Here is a 16,489-nt window from a genome sequence, read left to right as displayed (position 1 = left end):
CGAAACTAGCGCTGGCCGACATGTCGGCTCGGTCCATGCACGACAACACATTACAGTACAGTCACACTCTCATTGACCTCATAACTGCATTATGGCGCCTTCTTTATTAGCCCCCACACATCCTTCGCCCATCTTCCTTCCACCTGCTCCTCCTCCTTCCTTCTTCACTGATTCAGCTTTCTCCATTTCCACAACCTGCACCACAACCACCGTCCCAACAGCCACAAACCCCGCCGTAACTACCAACTCCGGCAGTGAGATTTGAAGTATGAGAACCAGCAACCATTTGATTGGATTACTTAACTTCCTCACTTTCGTCCTCTCAATCCCGATCCTCGCCGGCGGGATATGGCTAAGTACTCAAGCCAACAGTACAGAGTGTCTCCGATTCCTCCAGTGGCCGTTGATCATAATCGGAGTTGCTATCATGGTCGTTTCTCTGGCTGGATTCGCCGGCGCGTGTTACCGGAACACTTTTTTGATGTGGTTATACCTATTCGTGATGTTCTTTGTTATCGTTGCTCTGATTGTGTTTATTGTCTTCGCTTATGCCGTCACTGATAAAGGATCCGGCCGGACGGTTCCGAGTAGGGCGTATTTGGATTACTATCTTCAAGATTATTCCGGTTGGTTGAAGGATCGAGTTGCGGAAGAGAGCTATTGGGGGAAAATTAGTTCGTGTATTAGGGATTCTAGGGTTTGTCGGAAGATGGGAAGAACTGTTGGAGGTGTTCCTGAGACTGTTGAAATGTTTAATCTCAGGAAGCTCAGCCCTATTGAGGTATTGTTTTGAAGATTTTGTTTGTTTGATGTTCTTCATTTGATTTCCCCTGTTTTTTGATTTGTTTGTACCTTTTTGGATCTGAAAAAAGTTGAAACAGAGGAATAGAATAGGATTGGAAAGGCACTTTTAGATAGCTTTGATTGATTTAAGGTTTCTAATATTAAATGCTAAAGCTCAACTCAGTGGGGTTGGCCTAATTGAAAGAGTTTATTGTTCTTGTACATCTGTCTCTGTGGTGGAGGCTTTGAACTTCCATTATCTATAGATCTCCCAGTAGTTCCCCAAGATTAGGACACGACTGAATCATTTAGAACACGTAACCGGTGACAGAGGTTCATCCTTCTCGGTCCTCTTAATACTCTAACCCCCACACCGGATATGGACCGAACTGTCTCATGATGTTTTGAACCCAGCTCACAAACCGCTTTAATGGGCAAACAGTCAAATCCTTAGAACATGCTATAGCCCCAAGTGGCGAAGAGTCGACGTCGAGGAGCCAAACGTTCCCGTCGATGTGTGCTCTTGGGGAAGATCAGCCTACATGTTTCCTATAGACTACTTCCTGCTGTTGCAACCCATATGGCTGGCGGTTGCCCGCCGTGCTTGTTTCGAGAAAAAGATGAAACAAAATTAGAAAACCCATTTAGGATTTGGGGTGAAAAGCTTTTTCCCTGAACTTTTTGTATATTCTAGCATTGGTGGTGAGGCTTTTCTCTTCCTTTGAAAGGTCACCTTGTTGCTTTCCTGTATTCTTCTGTGATATCTGTGTTTGCTGAACTTGGAAGTTGTTTGTATTTTGAAGTTGCTTTAACCTTGGAACATCCTCTTCTTTTAGTGGGGCATATTCTTTTGCTTTGTATATTGGATTAGAGTAGAAGACAAAGCCATCCGGTGAAGTGTAATAGCTCGAGCCTAAGCCCACCGTTAGTAGATATTGTTTGCTTTAGCCCGTCAACCTCACGGTTTTAAAACGCGTCTACTAGGAAGAGGTTTTTGTACCCTTATAAGGAATGTTTCGTTCTCCTCTCCAATTGACGTGGGATCTCACAATCCACCCCACTTAGGGGCCAGCGTCCTCGTTGGCACACCGCTTTAGTTTGTTACGTACCGCTGCCAGCCTCGCAGTTTTAAAACACGTCTACTAGGGAGAGGTTTCCACGCCCTTATAAAGAATTATTTGTTCCTCTCTCCAACTAACGTGGGATCTCACATGAAGTAACTCTGAAACTTTATCAGTTAGATGACTGCTCAGTGTCTGACTCTGATACCATTTGTAAACGCCTAAGCCCACCGCTAATAGATATTATCGGTTTTAGCCCATTACGTTCCACCGTTAGCCCCACGGTTTGAAACACGTCTACTAGGGAGAGGTTTCCACACTTTTATAAGGAATGCTTTGTTCCCTTCTCTAACCAATGTGGAATACGACATAAAGTAACTCCGAAACTTTATCTGTAAGAGGTGGAGGGAATATTATAATATTCAATAATTTAGCATCTTCCTCGTGAATTGATTCTGCTGTTTATAGAAACCTTGACTTTTAATATTAACTTTTGCACCTAATGCTTGTTTTTTGCAACTAGCAAGAGTAATAAATCTGTTCTTTCTAGAGTCTAAACCTTTTAAATTTTGTTTGTTCAGTCTGGTTGCTGTAAGCCTCCTACAGATTGTGGCTTTGTCTATCAAAACGAGACTGTCTGGACTGGTTTTGAAGGGATGGTGCTTGTCAATCCCGACTGCACGAAATGGAACTCCGATCAAACGCTGCTCTGTTACGACTGCAACTCGTGTAAAGCAGGCGTGCTGGCCAGCGTCAAGAGGAGCTGGAGGAAGGTCTCTGTGATCAACATTGTTGTCTTGATCATTCTGGTGATTGCTTATGTCATTGGCATTGCAGCATTCAGGAACAATCGACGCATCGATAATGAAGAACCCTCCGGGGAAGCCCGGATGGAAAAGGCACGACCGAGCTGGATTCATTCTTAGCTGAATCATTGTATGGGATATATGATTGTCTAAAGTATACATTTTGAGGCTTTGGTTTTCTTTTTTAGCCTCTAGTGATGTTTGTTAGTGTGATGTTTTTAGGTCCATAGGTATATTTTGTTTATGGCATCTTTTAAGTGATTGAAATGTACGGTTGTTATTATATCATCTTCGTTTTTATCTTGAACCTATAGTCTCCACTTTTATTAAAGCGGGTGGTGCTATAAATTCCTAAAAGGTCACTCAATATAGAATTGTTATAAGTAAAGAATACGTAAACATAAAGTTCTTATAATTGAGCTACCATTAAGGAAGGTGCATCTTGTTGGTATAGGTAGTGATTTTCAATTATTTTTAGCCTTTCTTCATCCTATCTCGCGTTTTTTGTCTCTCTTTTTTTTTCTTCGTATGATCCACGAGCACAAATAATGATTTTGATATACATTTTAATAACGCTGCATGAACCATGGTTATCGCTCTTAGAAAGATTCGTGAAAGGTTAAGAGTTTTCATTTCAAAGCTATATAAAATCATGTGTGTTGTATTTGTATCAGAAACTTGAAAAATGCAGTAAAATGAGCAAGTTTCTTTGTAGTTATGTGTAGTTTAAGTTGCATGTAGAATCATTCAAACTTGACATGATCGAACTCACGTGTGGAGTTATTCGAATCTTATTGGTTGGTTTTATTTCATATCGGAATGAAGTGGATAATAGAGGAGATTGAGTTGGCACACTTCCAAAAAGAAGAAGACCATTGGTTTTTTCTTCTATACCCAATCCTCAAGGTTTAGCTTAAAGCCTAAAAGTTGTTCGATAATGACACATATTTTCTCCTTTAATCATGAATGGACAACCAAGAACAATTTGCTTCCTAGATTGCCTAATTTTGGTCCTTTTCAATCATTAGTGACTCATACTACACAATTTACGGTCTTCAATGTTTCTAAAACGTCTGATCATCCCTATTCGGGGCATACTCGTTCTCTTCTCCAATCGATGTAGGACCCTCCAATCCACTCCTTTGGGGTCCATTGTCTTTGCTGGCACACCGCCTCGTGTCCATCTCCCTTCAAGTTTCAACCTCCTCATAGGCACATCTTCTTTTTTGGGTTTTCCATTTCGAACTTCCTCTTAAGATTTTTAAAACGTGTCTGCTAGAAAGATGTTTCCACACCCTTTATAAAGAATGCTTCGTTCTCCTCCCAAATCAATGTGGGTCTCACAGCACCACAACACACACTCGATCGATTTAGATAAATACAAGGAAGAAATATTGATCGTAGCTTGACCTGATATAGTCATCTACTATGTATATATATATATAACTATCTACCATATAACTTATACGGTGTAAGCTAATCAGCAGGCTCGACAGCTAATGAAAGCTAATTATCACGAACGCTAGAAATTTGAATTTTTTTTTTTTTTTTTGGTATTGTTCATAAGTTTGAAAATTTGAGTCAAAAGTGTGAAGAATTAGCACATGGGTCTTCGCCACCCTTACCAAATGCTTTTTTTAAGCATTACAATGTCGACGTCATCTCCCCTTTGTAACATTAATGTTCCATACTTTTCCTTGTTGCTTGTGTTGGAGGGAATGTTTTGCTTTGACCACAACTATAATTCAACTCCATGAGAATGCCGCCACACTAATACAACTTCATTATTGTTCGCTTTCACCTGTTACGTATTGCCGTTAGCTTCACGGTTTTAAAATGCATCTACTAGGAAGAGGTTTACGTACACTTATAAGGAATGTTTCGTTCCCCTCTCTAACCGATGTGGGATCTCACAATCTACCTCCCTTGGGGTCTAGCGTCCTTGCTGACACACAGCTTAGTGGATTCTAATACTATTTATAACAGCTCAAGCTCACCGCTTGCAAATAATGTTCTCTTTGAACTTTCTCTTGTGGGTTTCCCCTTGAGGTGTTAAAATGAGTCTGCTAGGGAGAAGTTTTCACACGCTTATAAGGAATGTTTCGTTCCCCTCTCCAACTAGTGTGGGATCTCACATTGTCAGTTCTACCCCACGTTCCATTTAGCTTCTGCAATTGGTAACGAACCTTATGAGTATCGAGAGAAGCGGTCCTTTTTCAATGGTTACTACTCGTCAACAAGAGATAGAGATGTCCATATAATCTGCAGAGTTGAGGCTCTATGAGGACCCCACCCTAAATAGGGCGGGGAATAAGGAGGGAGTATCAAGAGATTTCCCCTGTTAGCTAAACGGGACTAGAAACATGGATTATATTCCCTATTCTCGCTCCAACCCCGCCTTACCCAGTAGACATCTATATCTAATTGGAGAGCTAACAACCGATAGGTTTCACATATCAAACAAATTCGATATAATTGTCTACCACTCATGTATATCTATTATATTGTCGGAGTAATTTCGTAGTTCCAACGGAGTGGACACGATCCGATGGTCCAGATTGAAGAGAAAGGGTGGGCTTATGTTGCTCAAGTCCACGCGTAAAAAATTTGTTCTTGAAATGGGATAGACTCATCATAAGTCAATATATATGTGATGTCCCACATTGGTTGGGGAGGAGAACAAAACACCATTTACAAGGGTGTGGAAACATTCCCCTAGTAGACGTGTTTTAAAGCCTTGAGAGGAAGCTCGAAAGGGAAAGCCCAAAGAGGACAATATCTGCGAGCTCTAATATGAAAAGGGTTATGGCCTAGGGCTCTACCCAACCCTCTTCGAGCTTGTCTTTGACACTCGTGTCGCCTCGTTCTCTCAAACTTTGCATATGCCTCGATTTATCTTCAATGCACATTGTTGGTGTGTTGAATGATGCACCATACTTCTCGGTCGCATCATGACACTTCTTAATCTTATCTCAAACATGACCGCATGGGTGCCATTTGAAGGTCGCCTCTTGTCTGTCTTGGCGTGTGGGGTCAAAATCTATTTATCTCAGTGAGATAATGACACTCGTATAACAGCTGTGACATTGATTTATGAATTTACCTAAAAACCAAATTAAAATAGAGTTCATGTTAATCGAGTAATTAAAGGACTTTTATGTCTTAATGTTCTAATTAACTCCAACAAAATTGGAAAATGGAGACAGAGATAATGCCGTCTCTAATCACAAAAAGTCATAAAATTTGAAAATTTAGACCTTTTATTATTTAATTAAAATAATAAAAAATTCTTTTCCCACAATTATTCCAGGTTGAAAACTTAATTTTACACGTGACACCAAACTTAATAATTATTCTCAAATAAATAATTTTAATTAAATTATATTAAATAATCCAATTAATTAAGCATATTATATTTCTAAAATAAAAAATATTTAACAAATATTAAGAAAGAATTTGTATGACAGGTATAAAATAGTTAATTATTATTAGTTATAAAATTAATTTGATTTAATTAATAATGTTTTAAATTTATGATATATCTCTCCAAAATAACTAATTAATTATACCTAAATAATCACGTACTTTTACATTAAATTTATGTTCGGTGTTTAGATCTCGAACCTACACCCTAAATAGTTACTAGGACGTAGTTGTACTGTAACAATGGTCACGTTCAATAGTTTTTAAACGAGAAGGACTCGAGAGGTTTGGAGATACCTTTCGAGATTCTAGATTTAACATAAAATTTGGGTTCGAGTCCGGCCAAGCCTCTCAAACCTGACTCGAACCTAGCTTGCCATATTGCTCGTTAACGAGGCAGCTCGAACCTAAGTGTTTGGAATTAATGAGGCAGCTAGCCATCCAAAGGCTTAAGAGACCATAATTTCATGCCTTTTTTCTCCTCTCTTCTTTTCTCTATTTATATCTCTGTTTTTCCCTCTGCAACTCCAACTCATCTCTTCTTCTTCTTCTTCTTCTTCTTCTTCTTCTTCTTCTTCTTCTTCTCTTTGCTTCCGTTCGTCAATAATGGAAGGAAGTGATTCATGTTGGATGATGGAAGTCCCACATCGACTAATTTAGGGAATGATCATGGGTTTATAAGTGAGGAATGCTAACTCCATTGGTATGAGGCCTTTTGGGGAAGCCCAAAGCAAAGCCATGAGAGCTTATGCTCAAAGTGGACAATATCATACCATTGTGGAGAGTCGTGTTCGTCTAACAATTCAATCACCACCGTTTCGTCTACTCCACTATCTCAATCTCCTTCTTCTTCCTCTCCCGCTTCACCGCCGCCTCTCGTTCTCAGTCCTTGTGCGGCCTGCAGGATTTTGAGGCGGCGATGTGCCGGAGGATGTGTATTGGCGCCCTATTTCCCTCCCACTGAGCCGGCGAAGTTCGCCATCGCTCATCGAGTTTTTGGCGCGAGTAATATCATTAAATGCTTGCAGGTCTTTTTCATCCGCCTTTTATATTCTGTGAATTCGTTGATATGATTGCTGTTTTTTTTGTTTAACTTTGAATTGACGATCGATTAGTTTGGAGGCTCTTATCAATGAACTAGGGCTGAAACTAATCGTTGATTTGTTATAAACTTTGAAACTAAGGGCCTTGTTACTTCCTTGTTTCTTTTTTCGCGTTGATTTGTGTGTTAATGTGAAACGTAATCGGAAAAGCCATTAAAGGAGGCTCCAACGTTGTTGTCAAAAAGGAGGCAAAAGGTTTTACACATTAAGAAACTACGCAACTGGAAAAGGATTTTTCTGAAATTGACTTTTCTCAAGATCTTGTTGAATTAAAGCCCTAAATTATATGTTCAATCGACGCATATAGGACTTTTCGATCGAACATTTTGTTTGTTCCTAAACTTTCTTCGTGATGTCTTTTCAGCCAGCCACTTAACCTAATAAGTATCTCAATTTCAATCTCTAACTTGAACATTATATTAGAGTATGTTTATAATATAACTTTTGAAGTATGGAAATTTGAATACAACATTCTGTTTGATTCTGTTTGATCTGATTCCATTGGGCTTCAATTCTCTAGATTCCCCCATTTTGTTGCGAACTGAAATTGTTTGTTGGGGATAATTACAGGAACTGCCTGAATCACAAAGGGCCGATGCAGTGAGCAGCATGGTTTACGAAGCAAATGCGAGGATCAGAGACCCTGTTTATGGATCAGCAGGGGCCATTTGCCAACTCCAAAAGCAAGTCAATGATCTTCAAGCGCAGCTAGCGAAGGCTCAGGCTGAGCTTCTCAACATGGAATGCCAACAAGCCAATCTGGTGGCCTTCGTTTGCAGGGAATTAGCTCAGTCTCACCACCAGTGTTTTGATGATTTCAATGCCAGCCCTCACAGCGGCTTCCATAGCATCACCCAAACCAACTTCGATGATTATAGCAATGTAAACCAAATATGGGAACCTCTCTGGACATGAATTATCTGATCTTTTGGTTTGTGCATCTAAGGTGTTTGATAAAAGGTTCCAATGAATTTTCACCAAACTCTTGAGCCAATTTCTGCTTCAAAAGGAGGGAAATTAAAGCTCTCTATCCTCAATTCCTCTGTTAGGCCAAAAAAAAGAAAAAGAAAAGTAGATGCCATGTATACCAATTGCTTAAACTTCTCTCGTTTGAGATAAAATATTCATTTAAATGGAGATATTTTCAGTTTAATGTTCATATTATCGTTATAAAGTAAAATGTCGATCAAATATAAGCTATTACAAAAAAGGGTCTTCACCAAAGTGAGTATAGTTTGAAAGTTTAAATTTTCGCTCTCGCATTTGCTATATTAGAAAAACTATAATCTTTATAATAGTTGTATTATCTAGCACAAATTATTTTTAAATTATAAATATTGCAATTGTAAGGTTACTCTCGATCTTAAAGTTCTTAAGGAACGAGAAAAATTAGATTAAATTCTAATGATTCTATAATTCAAAAGTTTGACGGTGGTAATATTTATTATAGTTTGTGTTTATAGTCCTATTTAAAGATTTAATAATATAAGAAAAAATTAAATATCTATTAAACATTTTTTTAAAAGTGGATCAAATACACCAAGAGTTGTAATTATTTTATCTAAAAATAGTTCTAAAGATGTATATGAAAATTTTCTAGCCAAATATATATTCTGTCTTTGAAATTTAGATTTAGCCTTCCATTGGTCACTAAAATTTTAAAATAACATGTTTTAATTCCAAAGTTTGATATTCAAACTGGTTTTAAATGGTACTTCAACGAGTAGTTATCTAATGAAAGAATGATATACTGTATACGATTTTGCGAGATGACTTATTATCTCTTCCATTCTTTTCTTCTTCTACCTCATCTCGAGCACGGCTTGTTATCTTCACTTACCATCCTCCTCACCAGCCGCCTCGTGGGAAGAATATTGATTTTCTCGAACTCTTTATTGACCACATCGACATAGTTGAACAAAACGTGATTTTTGGAAGTGAAGTGTGTACGGGTTGGTTTTACTAGTAAAAGAAAAAGGCACAAAAAAAGAAGCTAAAATTCTAAATTCCAACACCAATTTGCGAAATCCTCATTCATTTTATTATTCAAAATGGAAAAAGACATAAAGCTTACGCCTCATGTGTTCTACACTTCAAACCATTTGAATTCAACAGCCTTTCTTTCTTCTTTTTTTTTAATAAAAATAAAAATTAAATAATAATAATAAAATTATAAATCCTTCCCACCATAATTTATTTTTTATTCTATATAATTTTTTTATTTATTTTACATTTAAATTTTTGACGTTTTAATAAATAAAAAAATATATTTTTTTAATTCGTATTAAACTAAAAAATTGCTTTTAATAAAGTTTAATTTCTTTCTCTTTCTTTCTTTCATGTTTACATTTTTCTTTCCAACCAACTTTCCGTACTTACTTTATTCTTATATTATTATTATTATTTAACTTTTTCTATAACTTATCTTTTATTTTAAAATTAGTCCCGGCATAAACTAATAATTATTTCAATTTAAAATCAAACTTTTATTAATTATTTCACGATTTTAAAACGTGTCTACTAAGAACAGGTTTAAGAAGCCCAACATCCTCTCTAGTTTATTGCTCGGTGTCTTGCTCTAATACCATTTGTAACAACCCAAATCTACCACTAGTAGATATTGTTTGCCGTTCGGTGTTTGACTCTAATACCATTTGTAACAGCTAAAATCCACCACTAACAGATATTGTCCACTTTGGCTCGTTATGTATCACCGTCAGCCTTACAATTTTTAAAACGTGTCTGTTAGAGAGAGGTTTCCACACTCTTATAAGAAATGCTTCATTCCTATCTCCAACCAATATAGGATCTTACAATCCACTACCTTGAGGGCCCAATGTCCTCGCTGACACACCCAAACTCACTACTAGCAAATATTGTAAGCAAGCCCTTTATGTATAGTCGTCTGTCTCACAATTTTAAAACGAGAAATGGGTTAAAGAACCCACGTGAGGAATTAATTTGTAGTACTAGGATTGTCCAACAAATAAAGTCAAAGTTTGAGTCAAATAAAGCTTCTATTCGCTTATTTATTTATTATTATTTTTGTCCGCTTATGTTGATGACATGTTTGAATAAAACCATGATTTTTGTTGGTTTTATTTATGGAAAAAATACTGTCTGTTTTTTTAACAAAGACTTCTTTCTTTTCCTATTTAAATGTAACATGTAATGAAGCCTTTATTTATTTATTGAAATAATTGCATAATTTTGAATTCAACTGTGGTGGAGATCCACAATAGTATGATATTTTCCACTTTGAGCCTAAGCTCTCATGGCTTTACTTTAACCTTCTCCAACCAAAAGACATTATACCGAATATTCTTTATTTATAAATTCATGATCATTCTCTAAATTAGCTGGACTTTTATCTTCCAACAAATAGAACACTAGAGATTTTATTTTATATATTAAATGATTTAAACTACATTTGTTTTCAATAATTAAATAATTATATTTTATTTTATTTTTAAACTTTATATTCCTTTTAAAAAATTCTAATAATATATATTTTTTTAAATTTTGTATTAAACTTTTAATTTAATATTTAATAAATTCGAAAATTGTTAAGACTTCTACCATAAATATAAAATTATATTAGATATAAAATTTAATTTTATATTTAAATAGTCTATTAATTAGAAAAATATATTAAAAATATTAGGTAAAAATCTGTCGGATTAAATAGAATTTATGTTATTTAATCTAAATAAAATAAGGAAAAAATAAATTCTCCAACTAAGTAAATGGAGCGGTTGCTTCCCATTTTTAAATATTTATTTTTTTTATTCATCGAGCTTAAAAATTTGTTCCAATTTTAATAAATAATTATCGGTATTAATTAGAAAAAAAAATGATATTATACAGCAAAAATTTGTACTATATTTTGTTAATAAATTATGGTAAATTTAATTTTACATCTAATATTCGTTATATCTTGAAAGGATAATTGGTCATCGGGCTGAGAACCGGCCCGTTTTACTTCCATTGAAAGGATAATTGGGCCGTCACCAAAAGCCCAAGTTCCAACTCCTTACTTGGAATGGGCGGCCCAGTAAGTTTCTCCGAGGGTCCAATCAATAATATATATTATTATTTTTGTAATATAAAATTTTAAGTTTTTAGAAATTATGTTAAAATATATTATATTTTTGCTTATTAGAATCATATCGGATTTATTAGTATGTGCTACATTTTTTTTAATGGAAATTATTTAATAATATATATATTTTCATATGGATAATTTTTTCTCGCAAAAAACTCAAATCTCTAAATAAATAAATAAAAAAAAATGAAAAAATTCGGTATAAGGATCGACATAGATTGCGAGACAAAGATAAGGACGGATCAAAATTAATGATAAATGTCTATCAATAACTGTGAAGTCTATGAGTGATAGGTGATGAGATGGTTGCAACGTAGTGCAGGTACACGCAGTTTACTAAGTAATAAAGTGAAGTACTTCGAGCATCGAACCCAATGGCACTAAACACAAATTTAATTTTGCAGTCACATTTTTCCTATCTATATACTGTCACATCGGGATAGAAATCATAGTTCAAAATACGAGTTTGACTCGATTTTACTTAAGCTTGCTGTTTTTGACCAGATTGACAACTACAAACGTAGACACCCTAAACAATAAATTTAGACAGTAGATCTAAATGCAGTTATGAGTACAAACTGGGTGTGGGAGGCACTCGGTCCTCCTGACTTTCAAGGGCCATTGTAGGTGCACTGGACACCATGCAACGTGTGGGCTCTTCCAACTGTTGGACCATACCTCCAGCTAAGGCGTTTCCAGGGTGGGCAGATCGTTAAACAAAAAAAAATAACTCTTCCCGAGACTTTTATTGATGTCTACGAACTCGCTAACGTGTTTATCACTGATAGATTTATGAATAATTGTAATTCACCGACGATGAATCATTGCACGGACTAAGGCCTATCGATGTATATCTATTTGCGTATTCATTAGTTATTATGCTTACTAATTACAATTCCCTTGTGTGTTTAAAAAGCATAATTACTTTGTTCTTACAAATTTTTATTGCGTCATCCTCCCGGGAATATAGAGCCCAATGTGGACTCCGGCCGACCAGACCTCTCAGAATCCCGACGGGGAAGACTTAAACGCCGTAGTTTCCGCGCAGCTTCGTGATCTCATGGACGCCCTTGCACTCGATTCGGACCATGAATTTTCCTATAAACTTCCAATCGAAGAAGCTCTCGACGCATCACTCGCTTCCTCTGCCTCTTCCTTCACTCCTCTGCCAGAATTTCAAGAACTCGAAGGGAATGATATCACGACAATCGGTACGCTCCACTCCAGTGAACTCGGGGAATGCGATCAAATATTCCAAGAATGGCTGCAATCGGCGTTCGACACTCGCAGGACTCACGATTCCGGGGAGATTCTAAATATTCCCGATGGTGACTTGAGTGAGCGCGGATATAGTATTGAGAAATCCTTCGGGGAGGGATCCTCGAAGAGCGAGGAGAATCAGGGCGTTTCTAGCCTCTATTTCAAGGGTCTTGTAAGTGAGGTAGGGATTGGAATAGGTGTTGCGATTTGTAATCCAAAGAATGAATTAGTCTTCGAGGTGAAACGACGTCTTGTAGGAAACGAAAGGAGCAAAATGGTGGCTGAGTGTAAGGCTTTGATTGCAGGGCTGAACGCAGCTATTGATTTGGAATTGAAGCAACTTTGTTTTTACTGCGATTACTATCCGCTTTATCAATTTGTAAGCCTTCTCTATACTTTTGTTTGTCGTTTATTCTTGAACAAATTTCTTGCAGTTACTTGTTTATCATTAGCATCCGATATAATTTCGTGTTGGTTAAAACTTTAGCTGTAATCTACAAGTAGTGCGTCGATCAAGAGACGTTTATATGAACCATCACGTGGCATGGCGCCCTTACGTTTTACTTTCATAATAGTCTGGTTTCTTTCTGTTGAGTATTACGTTGATAGAAAGGGATCATAAACTCATTCTCCATTGTTGAATTACTTGAATTACGACTCTCCATAATGGTACGATAATGTCTACTTACTTTCTTGGCTTTGCTTTGGGCTTCCTCAAAAGGTCTCATATCAATGGAAATGATATTCCTTACCCATAAACCCATGATCATTCCCTAAATTAGCTAATGTGAGAATCCCTCCTGTTGAGATATGATTCAAAGTATTCAAAATGAAGATATGATTTGAAGTAGTTGAGATATGATTCAAATATTCAAACTACCAAGATTTTAGGAGATTGTTAGTAGATTTGAATTTATCTAGATTTGCATGATTTACTATTTCTGGTCTAGTGTATGAGGTATAAATACTGTAATTGTGTAACCCTCTAGTAATCAAGTCAGTAGACATTAATAAAGCACTGCAGCTTCTATCTATTCTCATCTATTCCTATCTCTTTCACTATCCCTCTTTCCAACACCTCCCAACCATTCTCAACAATCCTCCCCTTGAACAATGTACACTATAGAGCCTCCCCTAGGGCTTATGGAACCCTCGAACAACCTCCCCTTACCCTAAGGCCTATGAAGCCCCCGAACAACCTCCCTTTAATCGAGGCTCTCTTCGACATTTGAGGATTTTATTGACATGGTTAAGTTAAGGGCATGATTCTGATACCATGTTAGGAATCACGACTCTCCATCATGGTATGATATTGTCCACTTTGAGCATAAGCTCTCATGATTTTGCTTTGAGCTTCTCCAAAAGGCCTCACACCAATGGAGATGTATTCCTTACTTATAAACCAATGATCATTCTCTAAATTAGTCAATATAGGACTCCCTCCCAACAATCCTCAACATCGGTTCCTGAAATGTGATTTAGAATTCCAAAAAGGTTGGTATGAATAGCTGAGCTCAGGGTTAAGCTTTTCACTTGCACTTTATGTCTAGAACTACAATAAAGAATCCAACCTCTTATCATTAACCCATGTGCAGGTAACTGGTAGATGGCTGCCCAAGCAGCGCAAGGTTGCCGCTCTATTCAGACAGATAACTCATCTTCAAGCACGTTTCGACTCTTGCTATCCCAGGCTTGTGGCTCGACATGATATCAAATTTGCATTCAAACTAGCCAGAGAAGCAATAGTTCCTCAGATCACACAAACTGAAGATCCTGTCCCAAAGAAGCTAAATGAGACTTGTGTTATTTGTTTGGAGGATTGTGATGTTAATAGGATGTTTGCGGTTGATGGCTGCTTGCATCGGTACTGCTTTTCTTGTATGAAACAACACATGGAAGTGAAATTACTTCAAGGTTTGGTGCCAAAGTGTCCGCACGAGGGCTGTATGATCGACCTCAACGTTGATAGCTGCACAAAATTCTTGACACCTAAAGATATGGCTACCATGCGCCAACATCTTAAAGAGGCTTCCATACCAGTTTCTGAGAAAGTTTATTGCCCATATCCGAAATGCTCGGCTCTAACGACAAAAGGCGAGGCCTTGGAATACACTAAAGATGTTCTTGGTAGTGCCAACCAATCTGGATTGAGGAAATGCATGAAGTGTCATGGTCTTTTCTGCATCAACTGCAAGGTTCCTTGGCATAATCTCGTTTCATGCAGGAACTATAAAGGGTCAAGTAATCTGGAATTAGAAGATGTGAAATTGAAGTCCCTGGCATCGACGTGCCTGTGGCGCCAATGTGTGAAATGTAATCACATGATTGAACTTGCTGAAGGTTGCTATCACATGACTTGCAGGTAATCTTATTATTCCCCTCTTACTTGAAATTCTTGGTTGGCATGAAGTTTTGACAGATTATGTACATTTTTCTTCCCACCAACTTGAATTTGATTGAAGGATAAGAATCAAAATAGTAATATGAATGCCTACAATACCTGCAAGTTGTCTAAACCAAATCTAGTTTGCACTTGTTCATTTCTTCATCCAACTTTGAGTTGACCACAAAATCAACTCTTTGCTCGTATTTTCATTGCAGATGCGGTCACCAGTTTTGCTATAAATGTGGAGCGGAATGGAAAGTTAAAAAGGCGACGTGTTCTTGCCCGCTCTGGAGTGAGGATTGTATCTGGTATAATGATAATAATAGGGAATTGGATCTTGATGGTATATACTTAGATGAAGAAGAAGAAGAAGAAGAAGAAGAAGAAGAAGAAGAAGAGTTTTATGATTCAGATGATGAACATTATTATATTTGATCAAAAAATGAGAGAATAGAAAAACAATCCTTCTTGTTCATCTTCAATTTGAGTCAAATGATCTGATCCAACTGGGGAATTGATTTTGTGCCTGTAAATTGCCTGTTCATAGATAGATATTGACATAGTTGAACTTTGTTGGGAGCTCTCTTTTTTTGTTTAACAGGTTTTAATCATCAATCAAATTTGCTTCCTCTCCTCCGGGTGTGAAGCTGCTTTACACATTCTGAACTTAAAAGGTAACACTTTCTTCTTCTTCATTTCTATTCTCTATTATTCGAAAGTAGAGTGATATCTCACATTGGTCGAACAGATCGAAACACCCTTTATAAAGGTGGAAATCTTTGTAGACGCGTTTTAAAGCCTTGAGGGAAAATCCGAAAGGAAAAGCCCAAATAAGACAATATCTACGGGCGGTGTGGTTGGGCTCCCCTCAAGAGAAAGTCCAAAGAGGACAATATGTGTTATGACGGTGTGATTTTTTTTTTTTTTTTTTTTTTTTTTTTTTTTTTTTTTAAATGTATACATATATATATATATATATATATATATAGATATACACACACTTATATATGTAATTTATATATATATATATTAATTTAGAAATAGTTGGTGGTGTGAAACTTGACACTGCTCTGGCCTCTGTCATTTTCCAATTTGTCGTTTTTTGCGTCTCTTTCCAGGTTCTCCAGCCGACGCTGTCGTCGTCAAGTCAACCTTTTAAGAATTGTATTTATTTGGGCCCGTTTAAAACCCTTTTTTTTTTCTTTTTTTTTTTATTATTATTATTAACAAAAACTATATATGTTTGATAATTTTTTTTTATTTTTTTAAAAATAAGAGAGATGAAGAGATGTTTAGAGAGAAAAAAATGTGTGGACGCATGAAAATAAAAATAAAGTTTTAGAGAAATATTATTACGTATGTTATAAGAAAAAGGAAATTTCAATATTTTATTTTAAGAGAGATAAAATTGGATATGAAAGTTAAATAAATAGAAAAAAAAAAAAAGATTTATGTAGATATGAAAATTTGATAGAAAAAAACAAGAAATTTTTAAAAGAGGAAAAAAAATTAAAAAAATGAGTTTTTGAAAAATATAAATCGGTTTTTATAAACTTTCTTTT

The 16,489-nt window shown here is 36.4% G+C and overlaps 3 protein-coding genes across 3 annotated transcripts; all 3 read left to right on the top strand.

Annotated features, from left to right (window-relative positions):
- Positions 1-12: 12 nt before the first annotated feature.
- Positions 13-2,957, top strand: LOC111794473 (tetraspanin-3). The gene is made up of 2 exons (XM_023676507.2): positions 13-781; positions 2,426-2,957. The coding sequence occupies exons 1-2, from the start codon at positions 269-271 to the stop codon at positions 2,768-2,770; spliced, it is 858 nt and encodes a 285-aa protein (XP_023532275.2). The 5' UTR covers positions 13-268; the 3' UTR covers positions 2,771-2,957.
- A 3,657-nt stretch (positions 2,958-6,614) lies between these two features.
- On the top strand, positions 6,615-8,338 carry LOC111794499 (LOB domain-containing protein 1-like). Its single transcript, XM_023676539.2, has 3 exons — positions 6,615-6,697; positions 6,880-7,101; positions 7,747-8,338. The coding sequence occupies exons 1-3, from the start codon at positions 6,680-6,682 to the stop codon at positions 8,089-8,091; spliced, it is 585 nt and encodes a 194-aa protein (XP_023532307.2). The 5' UTR covers positions 6,615-6,679; the 3' UTR covers positions 8,092-8,338.
- A 3,823-nt stretch (positions 8,339-12,161) lies between these two features.
- Positions 12,162-15,831, top strand: LOC111794431 (E3 ubiquitin-protein ligase RSL1-like). The gene is made up of 3 exons (XM_023676444.2): positions 12,162-12,920; positions 14,137-14,903; positions 15,143-15,831. The coding sequence occupies exons 1-3, from the start codon at positions 12,258-12,260 to the stop codon at positions 15,360-15,362; spliced, it is 1,650 nt and encodes a 549-aa protein (XP_023532212.2). The 5' UTR covers positions 12,162-12,257; the 3' UTR covers positions 15,363-15,831.
- Positions 15,832-16,489: the final 658 nt, after the last annotated feature.

Source organism: Cucurbita pepo, chromosome 5, assembly GCF_057944985.1.
Source record: "Cucurbita pepo subsp. pepo isolate OVF chromosome 5, ASM5794498v1, whole genome shotgun sequence".
Taxonomy (NCBI): Eukaryota; Viridiplantae; Streptophyta; class Magnoliopsida; order Cucurbitales; family Cucurbitaceae; genus Cucurbita; species Cucurbita pepo.
The sequence above is the reverse complement of the archived record's forward strand: the minus strand, read 5'-3'. Positions and strand labels throughout refer to the sequence as shown.

What these genes read in the sequence shown, in the direction of transcription:
- LOC111794473 (XM_023676507.2), top strand. Translation starts at nt 269, where the DNA reads ATGAGAACCAGCAACCATTTGATTGGATTACTTAACTTCCTCACTTTC. An exon ending in GGAAGCTCAGCCCTATTGAG is followed by an intron (nt 782 to 2,425) that starts GTATTGTTTTGA and finishes TTGTTTGTTCAG; the next exon opens with TCTGGTTGCTGTAAGCCTCC.
- LOC111794499 (XM_023676539.2), top strand. An exon ending in ATATCATTAAATGCTTGCAG is followed by an intron (nt 7,102 to 7,746) that starts GTCTTTTTCATC and finishes GGATAATTACAG; the next exon opens with GAACTGCCTGAATCACAAAG.
- LOC111794431 (XM_023676444.2), top strand. Translation starts at nt 12,258, where the DNA reads ATGTGGACTCCGGCCGACCAGACCTCTCAGAATCCCGACGGGGAAGAC. An exon ending in ACTATCCGCTTTATCAATTT is followed by an intron (nt 12,921 to 14,136) that starts GTAAGCCTTCTC and finishes ACCCATGTGCAG; the next exon opens with GTAACTGGTAGATGGCTGCC. An exon ending in TGCTATCACATGACTTGCAG is followed by an intron (nt 14,904 to 15,142) that starts GTAATCTTATTA and finishes TTTTCATTGCAG; the next exon opens with ATGCGGTCACCAGTTTTGCT.